We start from the raw sequence: 11,897 nt of genomic DNA on the forward strand, positions 1-11,897 counted from the left end.
AAGTATAATTGTAAATATAATAATAAAATAATAATATTATAACACATTGTGCGGTTTGGATTGGATTGGATCGAATCGGTTATGAAAAGTAGATCCGAAATCCGATCCAATCCAGCGGTTTACAAAAAATATAATCCAACCAAATCCGAATTAGTGCGGTTTTAATTATTTTTCAATTTGAATCGGATTGAATGAACGGTTTAATTTGGATCGGTTTAGATTTAAACACCCCTAGAACTAGTCACCATATTAAAAAAAGAGCTACTCAAAAAAAAATACCAAAAATATTTTATATAAAAATATAATTTATTTATTTAGCTACTAAAAATAATACGTGTACATATATTATATTTTATACCATAAGGGGTCCTATAACCATTGTTTGGTGACAGTGAAAGACCTTTTGAGAAGATTTTCCCTTGTATAAACCCGTTAGGCAGGGTCCCCCTACATGTGATTTCTCGAATATGTTTAGTTGAACGAAAAAATTATACGAATGGAAATCCTTGCATAAACAAGGTTCTTTCACTTTTCTTTCTTTTCTTTCCTCTTCCAACAAGAACATAAACATACATTATCACATCACATTACATACTCGGTTTCATGGTAATACATAGGATCATTCGAGTCCTGTTCCATTATTTTTCACGTTACAAAGGCATGGATTGCCACTCTACTCTATTCAATGTCGTCAATCCAATCACCATATATTCTACTGATTTTATCAGGACCTTTCCACTTCTGGTGCGCTCTCTGTCCAGGCCTCTGAAGCACAATCGTAGGCCTTTGTGAAGGAACTCCCATGTGATACATCGAATCCGAATGCGCAACCGGGGTAACTGATGCAACCACATTATCAGCAGGAGATTTTGAAGGTACGCCTCCCTGCTTCGCGTCGGGAGCAGCAGCAGAAGCAGGGTCTCTACTTTCTCCCTCTACAAGCCCACCTCCATACCGATGCAATTCTGCGGTCATAACACCAGAGTCAAACTTTTTTCCATGTAGGTGGCTTGCTAGATACAATTTTGACAGAACCAGTGTTAGAGAGTAATTAAGTTGCTATGTGCCAGCATCAGACAAAATGTTCTTAAATGCAATGTAGTTACACTCAAGGACAAGTAGTGTGATTGACACTGAAATTGAGAAATTCTATTGCAACCATTAATAATACAGAGGAGCATTTCAGTGCCACAAAAAGTTACTGCAGGCATTCGTTGAATTTGTGCGTAGAAGACGATAACTAGCATATTCATGAACCCAGGCCTCAACATAACAACACTAACCTTAAGGATGAGCTCAAGACTCATCCTACCCTCAAGTTAATTGCTGCAAATTTCATTCTCTAACCAATTCCACACACAAGCAATCACAGAACTTAACAGGGACAAAGACTCAGGGAAAGCCATCAGATGATAGAATATATATTGAAGGGAGCAAAACTTGGGCAAAATACTGTCTTTTCCAACAGTTATTCACACACATTTGCATTTTTTCCTGAAACTTGCCTAGCTTTAGCAAAATGTTAGCTTTTGATTCAGACTGCTGATTTTGACTCTCTTATTTATTTATTGCTAATTCCAAAATGTGAAGTTGAAAACATTTTATGCCATCTAATTATTAATAATTGTGGTACCTTGTTTAAATTTAATCCCCATTCTCAGTATCATGAAAAATATCCCTTATGTAAGGAAGGTAGAAAATAGGTTTCTCAAAATAGTTTATCTACTTCATTTCCTGTTTCTTGAAGTTATTGTTGCATTCTCCAAGCATAATATGCAACTTGAAAGAGGCTATTGTCATGGTTGAAAGAAACCTAGTGCATGGTTCTAAACCGAATCAGTTTCTTCTTGTATAGGTTCAACTTCACTTATGAAGAGTTGAAAGGAACAGACAAGAAAGCATGCATATATTTTTATGAAGTTTCGCTTTTCATCGACTTTGCTTCCACTATGTATGCAGAAGTTGCCAAAAGTGTTTAGTTTCGATCAATTTCTACTACTGAACATCTACCTAAGAGCTATAAGGATGTCACATACTACCCTGTTTTCATTTTAGAAGGAACCTAACATAAGCTTTAGTCTCTGATAATAAGCATGTCAATTGAAAGAAAACCTACGGAGATATGTGACCACCACAACACACAGCATTTATGAGTTTCCAATTCTAAGACAAATTAAATAAAACGATTATTCCAAACTTCCACTGCACTAAATAGCCATTATTCAAGTCCTAGTTTGCAAATGAAAAGAAGGGAATTGAAACCATACCTGCTGCACCATGAGCAAAATGGCACTTGTTTCCGAAGGGACAATACCCTGTCATCTCCCACTTGTTACAAATCCTCGTCTTCCAATTCGAAGGCTTCGAATTAGGCCCATTCCCATTCCCACCTCCACCAGCACCAGCAGCAGCACCAGCACTGGCACCACCGCCACTTCCAGTACCTCCACCACCCCCTCCTCCACCGGCACCACCCCCTCCACCACCATAGCCACCAGGGCCCAAGCTTATAGCCACACTCTCTCTATACTTGGATTGCTCATCATGAAGAAAAGTGCAACTATCCCCATAGGGACACCCTTCTTCTGTATAGAACTTCTTGCAATGCCTACCCTTGTAAGACCGCTGCGACTCGCCGGAGTAATTGGAAGACCCCAAAATGGGAATCTGGAACTCCTCCCTGGCGGGAACAACAGTGTCGGAGCCAGCGTTGGCCCTCTCCTCCTCGTGAGCCGCGACGATCTCCTGCCAGTTGGGTGGAGGGCGGCGGAGCTCTTCGACGGAGTGGGCGAAGTTGCAGTTGGTGACGTAAGGGCAGGTTCCGGCACGGAACTTGCAGCACAGTTTGGTCTTGAAGAACATCTTCCCTATGGCCTTCGCCCTGTTGCTATTGTTGTTGCTCGACGACGTCGTTGCGTTGTTGTCCTGAGAGCTTCTTGCCTTCTTCCTCTGGTCGTACCCGCTTCCTCCGCCGGAATTGGAAGGCGTGCTGTCACCGTCGTTGTTCCAGAATTTGTAGTCCTCTTCGGTTGCCCAGACGGAAGGGTCATTAGCGGCGCCGGCGATGATTTGAACGACGTCGCCGTCTCGGCTGTAATCCATCGCCGGGAATGGGGATCGGAAAACCCTAATTTCACGGAAAACGAGGACAAGCTGAGAAGTGGGTTGAGTTTAGTGTGTGTTAGGTGAGAGAAATGATTCTAGTGTTAGTGATAGTCCTAGGAGTATCCGAAAGAGATGAAATTTAAGAATTTTATGAATGACGAAGAAGAAGAAGAAGAAGATGGTATGAATTGGATTAGATCTAGGGACAGAAGTAGCTTGCTTCTCAAATCCCAAAATGGATTGAATTTCAAAGGCATGTGTTAGTAAGATTTGCCGAAATAATGGCATTGTCTTGTAATGACCAAGACATAACAGATATTATTACTTACACAACCTCTTCTTAGATTTTTATTTTCATAGGAATTTCAGATACAAATGTAACTAACTAGTAACTACATTACATGACGAACTATTTATTACTAGCATTTTTAGTGCGACAAAAAAAAATTTTTTTTTTATATCTTTTTTCGAGGATGGCAAATGGCAATTATAGTGTATTAGGATTTATTTAGGAGTGCTGTAGTACTAACTCCTTGCTCCCTCTGCCATGAACAATTTGTTGATGATTTTCCTTTTTTTTTTCCTGTCATATGATTTTCTGCTTTTTATTTCTATTTTCTTTTCTTTTTTGGGTTTTAAGAGCAGAAAAATCATATGACCAAAAGCAAACGAAAACAGAAAATCATTTTTTCATCATGGTTCGTAGAGGCTTCTCTTTTCTTTTCTTTACCACGGTAACAAAAACGCTGGAATGGGTTCAGTCCATCTTAGAGATTGGTCAAAGCCCTCGGCCCAATTTTCTTTAAAATACTTTAATGGCCCATGGTTCTTCGAGTGTCCTACAGACATAGCCCAATGTAAGATCCGTCAGAACTTGCAAAACCTTGAGCTATGTTTTAGTAAATAACTTGTCAGCTTAACGGGCCTAGGCCCCATATGAATAAAAAAACAATCCCGCTACATTACCAACAATATTTCTGTCAACTTCTGCCAACTCTTATTTATAGCTGTATCTAATGGAAGTGTCTAATAAAAGTGTCTTTTTTATAGCTGTGTTTAATAGAAGTGTCTTTATAAATATATTTTTTGGATGTGTCTCTTTATATATGTGTTTAAAATATAATAATTAATTATTATTGACAATAAATTGACAGATAATATGTTGGTACCCTATACTTTTCCATAAAAAAAAACTTGTGGGATTATAAGTAAGTGAACACGTCTTTAATATGCGGCAGTTCATTAGTCAACTACAAACTATTAAATAAAACTCTGATTTACCACTGATTATTCCTTAACATACCAAGTTAAGAAATATCATGAAAAAAAAAAAAAGACAAAGCAACCTTCATAAGATGTATTGTTTTTCTTAAATGAGTATCAATTCTCTTCAAAAGATGTATTTTTTTTTCCATGTGAATCTATTCCTAATATAATTGCAGCTGGAAGTCAACTCAATGAACATATGTAGAGAATTAGCTGAACAGTGTTGTTGATGTGTTTAGGGGGAAGAACCGAAGAATTAATGGTTCAGATGATTAATATGTACCCCAGAAAAATAGTTAAACACTTCAAATCGTAAGTATTATTTTCAAAACATGACTAAGCAGAAAAGAAAAACGGAAAAAAATAGCACAATCTTACATTATATAATTCTCAGTTATCAACGAACTACAAATTAATGAAAAACAGTATAGTATTATTAGGGAATATTCCGATTCACATTATTCTCATCAAATTAAGATGTATGATAAAGAAATGAAACGACTAATTAACTACTTGGCTGAAGGAAAATTAAATGAAACAGCAACGTAAGATCTGCATCTCTGCTTCCAGCAACAATCATGAAGTATGCCATGCTGTAGTTTCATTAGTTGACCTTTTTCAATAAATACATCATTCAATTTTAGGAAGAAGCTAAGAGAAAAGTCGATCATTCAACGCGGAACAAATTTATTAGGTGGCTGAAAATTAAACCCAACTACGTATTGTTTAAAAGAAAAAACATTTGATAAACTACTTTTGGCAGAAGAAGCTCGCAGCAAATGCTGATTGAAAAAAAATGGTATATGGTCAACCTACCAACATTCATCGCATTTTGCACAACTCAATTTAATCATGTTCTTCGATTCCACTATATATTTTAAGAAATATATTTTTTGCATGGACATATTTGATTTTATATTTTATCTAATAACGATGAAAACTATGCCTCAAATCAATATGTGAGACACTCATACACAACTTTTACTTGATCATAAAAATAACTTAGATAAAATCATTCTACATACTATTTTATTTGTATTTTTATTATTATTATTATTACAATAATGCCTGGAACTAAGATAGTTTCAGCCAAAAACCAGCCAAATACCTTTAGATGAATCCAAAACCTCTACGTGGATGGTGTTTATGCTAGGTATTAGGATGTTTCTTTTCTTTGTAAATTGGATGGTTATGAATCTATTTTCTGATTTATCATGTTTTAGGCATTTGGAGAGAGAAGGAGGATGAAGAGACGGAAGTTAATTAAATCAGTTTCTGTGATTCAAGTTGCAATGATACTGAACGTATCTCTTCCTAATTTGAATGTGGTAAAACATTTAATAACCAATATTTTAAATCATAACTAAATAAAATTAATTACTATATTTATAATTAATTAAGTTATTTTATTTTTGGCTGATTTAAAGTTGGTTACCTATATTTTTTCTTATTATTATTATTATCTGGATTTAGCTGGGGTAGTGTTAATTGCCATTATCTTTATTTTACTTTGCGAAGTGTTGAGGCAAGTTATGTAGCCAATAATAAATAGCAAAGGGCTTTAATTTTTGGTTTAATTGCATTCGCATTTATGCAATAATAATGGCAATGCCACCACGGTCTTAGCTTTCATTTTGCCAACTATATTTAATTTAACCATAGGAACTAGCTAGTAGTCCTTCTTCTTCTTCTTCTTCATCTTCTAGATTTTCTGCTTTCCACCACCGACCGATCCGACTTATGAATTTATAAGCCAGCTAAGGTTCTTTGTGTTGGTCCACTCGAGAGTCTCCTGGTTGCAGTTGCTTTCTGCTCTACCATGCATTTTGATGGGTCATTTAATTTTCTCATACTCAACCACATGTGCTTGCTCCACCAACACATTCTATTATGTCACGCCATCAACTTGTTTTATTTTATTTTAGTTTAATGTTACCCTAGTAGCCACATCAAAATTCAACTTAATTGGGCCCAACAAAATAACTCGCATGCTATTTCTATTTAAGATTTACTTAATTTTTCCCTTTATATGGGGTACATGTTAAAAAAAAGGTAAAAGGAGTTACTCTTTTAATAATTGTTAATCAAATATTCCTTTTTATTATGTTTTTAAAGTATACTTTTTGGACGAGTAGTAATTGGAAGATGAAAAAAAATTGAGTACGAGCTGAATTTATTATTGTTGATGAGTATATTTAACTATTAGTCTAATACCTTTAATTTAGCAATCCAATAATATATTTTTAGTTTACATTTTTTATATTATTTGTTAACTACCAATTAAAAATAATTTCTATTAGTTTTCTAATATTTCTCTTACAGGATGAATGTCCAATGAATATGATGGTGTACTATCACTATTTAACAGATTGATTTTTTTATAACGAGGGTTGTGCATATATATTATTCCGTGGGTTACCTGAAATCGGATGTAAATTAGGCTAAAAAGGAAGGCCCAAATCTAAATAAAAGGTGGTTTTCGACTTAATCTGCGTCAAAGAGTCCCGTTCGAGTTGTGTGTTTCAAGAAATGGGAGATGATATCTGCAAAGCACTCCGAAGGCTAAGTTACCACCGTTGAGATAGTTTCACTTCTAATTGTGAATAACTGTTCATTTATCTTAAGACAGTTAAAATCACTCTTCTAGAAGTGGGTGAGAGATTTAAGGAGACAGTTACTTATTTGAATAAGTGTCATCTGTCGTTGAATCCGACCACTTTAGAGAGTATACCATTTGAGGTAGGGCTGGAAGTGAGCCGAGCTAGACCAAGCTCAAGCTCGGCTCACGAAAATTGAGCTTGACTCACGGCTCGACTCATTAACAATCGAACTTATTTCTTAAGTTCAAGCTCGGCTCACCAAAAGCTCACGAACTGGCTCGAGCTCACGAGCTGGCTCAAATAAGAGAAACATAAATACATAATCTATAATTTTATATCAATAAATTATAACTTATATATTTTTAAAAATATTTGAAAATATCAATTTTATATATTGTTTATCTATCAATAAATTATAAATTTTTTATTTATGTCCTATATTAAAATTATATGTAAAAAATAAATATAAATATTAAATAATTAAAATTGTTATAATATATATATAATCGAGCCAGCTCACGAGCTAATGAGCTGAGCTTATCCAAGTTCAAGCTCGACTCATTTAATTTATGAGCTCAATTTCAGGCTCAAGCTTGACTCACCAGCTCACGAGCTTAGCTTATCGAGCTGTTAACGAGTCGAGCTCGAGCTGACTCATGAGCTGGCTTGACTCATTTCCAGCCCTAATTTGAGGTATAGCTCATTGGTTTGATAATATTTTTCTTTAATCTATTAGTTTGTAGTGTAAATATTTTTATACCATCAGTATATATACACAAATTAACTTCGTCTTTTAATTAACTATAAATAATTTAATCATTAATTAAGTTGATGATTTCCAATTATTTAACACAATTTTTTACTTTTTTCTTCCAAAAATAAGAAAATATAAAGCCATAAACAAAAGAATTGAATGAGATAAATTCATTTTGTGACTCATGGGGACATGGGGGCATACATACAAACAAATAATTCTACTAATAATTAACATGGTAACATTGTACACACAGTATGTATTTTCTCTTTGGTTTCCAACAAAAATCATTCATAATTCAAGCCTCAAAGTCGACCATCAACTTGTTCAGCTTCTTGTTGCTTATTCTCTGCTCTATAAAACTCTTCCCACACTCCTCTCTGCACAAAAAAAAATTTAGTCAAATATGTCACCTGAGATGCTACACTAAAATACAAAAGTCAAAGTGACCAAAAACGTAAAAGGCAAATTAAATAAAATATTTTATAAATGAAAAAGTGAGTAACCTTTGAGGCAAGGAAGAAGCAGCATCAGGGGTCAAGATGCGGGCGAGGCGAAGGGCATCGTCTTGGGTGTTAATAATATGATTGAAGCACAAATAACGACCGTAGGATGAGACATCCTCGTAGACGCAGATGTGTGCGTCGACGAGAAAAGGAAGATCAACGGTTACAAAGACACCATCCTCGTACATCTCAGCGGCTCCTCTGAGGTAAGGATTGCTGATGGAGAGATCAGGAGACATCAAAAGACCTGCGTTGATTGACACCATATTCATCCCTCTGTCCATTGCTAGGGCCCACGCTGTCTTCTCTGCCATCGTCTTTGACATTGCATGCCACAACTGTTTCACAGATATCAACTATTCATTAATTAATTAATTATCACTTTTCTTTTTCCATCTTTTCAATTCCTCACTTCCCTACTTTTCAACTTTGTACAATTCCTAATTTACGTTTTTTTACACCAACTGACTAAAATGTATTTTCTGCTTTTTAATTATTTGTCCAAAATTTTTGAATTATCTACTAATTTACTGTCAACAATAATTAATTATTATATTTTAAATATATATATAAAGAGACACATCCAGAAAATATATTTATAAAGACAATTGACAGAAATTGATAGAAATACTGTTGATACAACTAGCGGGATTGTAGAAATATTTTTTATACTCTTTAAACCGTAGTCATGTAGTTTTGCTTCTAGATGGAAAATAATTCTCTTTTGTCTAGAAGCTAAGGTGTAGACACTATACATACCTTGAATTTACGACAGAAATTGACATCGCTCCAATGCCTCTCGTCCAAGTCAAGTTCCATGCTTTTACGATCCTCTCTCCAAACAACAGCGGTGGCTGAGGATGTAAAAACAACTTTCTCAATGCTTTCTGTTTGTGCACAAGCTTCAAGCACGTTGTGTGCAGCCCTTACCTCCACGTCAGCCATGTATTCCTGCGTACATGACAACTCATCAATTCAATTCAATTTCTACCGTATTTACAGCTTCTTTTTTTTTACAATTTTTGACAACTTTCTTTTGCCAAATTAATTTGGTTGGATGGTCGACTCATTCGTTTATTGCTTACTTTCAAACTTGGAAGGAAGTAAAAATATTTTAAAGAATATTAATGTGGTTTAATTTTCTCTTAATTAATCCACTGGTTACTATTTAAAATTTACAAAAACTAGCACCACCAAAAAGAATCATAATACCTATACGATTTAAATAGAGATGATCAAGCAGTCATGTTTTAATGAGATTAGAGCCATTGCATGTGTTCCATATTGCGCGGGAGCCTACCAAATTTTCCATCATGATTACTAATATTTTAGTATAAGAGGCAATGATATGATTGGATAGTTATTGGAGTAAGGATATTACTCCTATATCCTTACCCGAATGCTTAGTTGTCATAATCTTAAGCGTTGGGTGGGGAAATTAGAGTTGCGATGGAATAGAAGAAGAAGTAAGTTGGGAAAATTCAGGCAAATGATGCCTACCACAATAAATGGAAGCTATATTATATCTCAAAGTTTAAAGACTAACGCAAACAAACACTGCTGGTATTTTCACCCAACCACAACCTCCCCAACAGAAACTGCATGCATTAACTCTATCTTATAAATAAATGAAAAAAAATAATATAATATAATAAAGGAGGTTGCTTGCTTGCTTACATCATAATCAGGTTGATCAGAAGGAGGTTGAAAAGAGTAGAACAAAGCAGAGCAGCCTTTAAGGGAATCCATGATGCTTTGATAATCAAATGGGTCTGAGCGGAATATCTTAAGCTTGTTTGGGTCAGTAGAAATCCCCTTCAACATATCTTCCCCTAATTAACAAGTAATTAATTAAGATAAAAAGAGGAAATATATAGTAAGAATAATCCCATTTACATACCTTGTGTTTGAAAGGAGGCATGAACGGTGTAGCCCCTATGAAGGAGTGTGTGGACAAGGGCGAAGCCCAAATGGGCCGAAGCGTCCATTACACAAACGGTTTGAGCGGTGTGGTCGAATGAGGGTGCCATCTTATGATCTTAATCGGCGATTGAGTGGAAAATAAAAGAGGGGGTTATGTGAAGAAGGTGTAGATTGATTTATAGAGAGAGAGAAGGGCATTCAAAGAGTGTGGAGGGTAGATAGGTAGGAAGGAGGTAGTTGTCGTTTAGGAGATTGACACGCGCACGCACCTTTCTCTCTCTAATTTCATTTATTATTCACACAATATTAAGCTCTTAATATAAAAAGAGGAGGCTCATGGGGTCAAAGGGTCAAAACAAAGGGGGAACGTATTGGAGTTTCTTCAACTTTCAACCCATTATAAATGTAGTTTGGTGGGAATGTGCGTGCCTAGTTATATGCACCTAACTCACCATCTTACCATCTCTTCTCTTCTAATTTCACAAAGCTTTTAACACTCTCTTAATATTATTAATTCAAAAATATACTTATTATGTATTTATTCAATAAGAAATGTTAATTTTTTATTAATAATAATCTTAATGTGTTTTCTTAAAAGGTACATATTAATTAAATTTTTTTAAGAATTAACAAGCTAAGTGGCCTTCTTAAATTATTAAATTGTTATGCTCTCACTCTTAGTCAATTACTACGTCTTTGACTATGTATTGATTTTCAAAACTATTATTCTTACATTAAAATTAGACACCGATAAATTTGTATATAAATATATGTGTGATTTAATTTTATTTTTAATGTATATTTATATTTTATACTAATAACTAATTTTAGTGTACACATAACATAATCAATTAATTTTAAGGTGTTGCATGACTAAGGTAAACTAATTTGTCTTTTATTAAAAAAATAGTTAATAGTATATTTTAAGAGTAAAATAATAAAATTTAAGATATCTTTCGATGGGATATTTTTAAATTTCATGTATTTTTAATATAAGAAAACTTAAACATTGTAACTATATTTCATTTAATTTAAGAATATTTTATTTGGTTGAACTATCAATATTAGTTGTATTTTTAAAATATCCTATCAAATGCATTTTATGAGGTTGAGAGATCAGAGGAAAAAATTAAAATTCTTTCGTTATAGGTGGAAATTGAAATCTCTTATTTTTAGTAGTTAAAAATTTGGATAAATCACCTAAATAAATTGTTTAGAATAAAATTTTAGGTGAATGTCCTCATTATTTCAAATTAATTACATTGTATTTTTATATTTTTCTTTCATGCATGTACATCGTTGTATTTTACCACAATTTAGTAGGTGGTGTCATTTGAGTAAATCAACGATGTAATAGGAAAGTACATTCCTTCACTAATGCTAGCTAAACAAAAAAAAACAGCCAAAACTTACTTTATTTAACATTAATTAATTGTCGCAACAATTAATGAATGCTAAATAAGGCAAGTTATGACTGTTTTTTGTTGATTTTTTTTTTATTACCAAACATTTTTGTATACTAAATTGTGTCATGTTACAACGGTTTACCATGCGTCCATGCCACAAGAATGGATGCCAATGATTTAGTGTAGCAAACAATTGTTATAATTCGTGCTCGACACACAATTTAATATAAATTTTGGGCATGTACACAATGCATTTTTATAAAGTTTAAAATTTTTCATTATAGTTATCACATTTTGTAAAGTTAAAAAATTTAAAATATTATCTATCCATACTATT

General features: G+C 34.0%; 2 protein-coding genes and 1 long non-coding RNA gene across 4 annotated transcripts in view; all 3 read right to left on the minus strand.

Moving 5' to 3' along the window:
* The window catches only part of LOC110271679, a 23,503-nt gene that overhangs the window by 4,653 nt on the left and 6,953 nt on the right, over positions 1 to 11,897 (minus strand). The gene's annotated exons all lie outside the window — the stretch shown is intronic.
* LOC107642329 (zinc finger CCCH domain-containing protein 12) lies at positions 471 to 3,479 on the minus strand. Of its 2 annotated transcripts, none has more exons than XM_016345642.2 (2): positions 2,268 to 3,479; positions 471 to 1,013 (listed from the first exon to the last, which is right to left on the minus strand). In XM_016345642.2, the coding sequence occupies exons 1-2, from the start codon at positions 3,100 to 3,102 to the stop codon at positions 679 to 681; spliced, it is 1,170 nt and encodes a 389-aa protein (XP_016201128.1). In that variant the 5' UTR covers positions 3,103 to 3,479; the 3' UTR covers positions 471 to 678. The 2 variants fall into 2 exon arrangements, with proteins under 2 accessions (XP_016201128.1, XP_016201129.1); XM_016345643.2 differs by having other exon boundaries at positions 471 to 965; positions 2,268 to 3,473.
* LOC107642330 (cinnamoyl-CoA reductase-like SNL6) lies at positions 7,924 to 10,420 on the minus strand. Its single transcript, XM_016345644.2, has 5 exons — positions 10,132 to 10,420; positions 9,909 to 10,063; positions 8,991 to 9,182; positions 8,232 to 8,569; positions 7,924 to 8,105 (listed from the first exon to the last, which is right to left on the minus strand). The coding sequence occupies exons 1-5, from the start codon at positions 10,259 to 10,261 to the stop codon at positions 8,024 to 8,026; spliced, it is 897 nt and encodes a 298-aa protein (XP_016201130.1). The 5' UTR covers positions 10,262 to 10,420; the 3' UTR covers positions 7,924 to 8,023.

This window comes from Arachis ipaensis, chromosome B05 (assembly GCF_000816755.2).
Source record: "Arachis ipaensis cultivar K30076 chromosome B05, Araip1.1, whole genome shotgun sequence".
Lineage (NCBI taxonomy): Eukaryota > Viridiplantae > Streptophyta > Magnoliopsida > Fabales > Fabaceae > Arachis > Arachis ipaensis.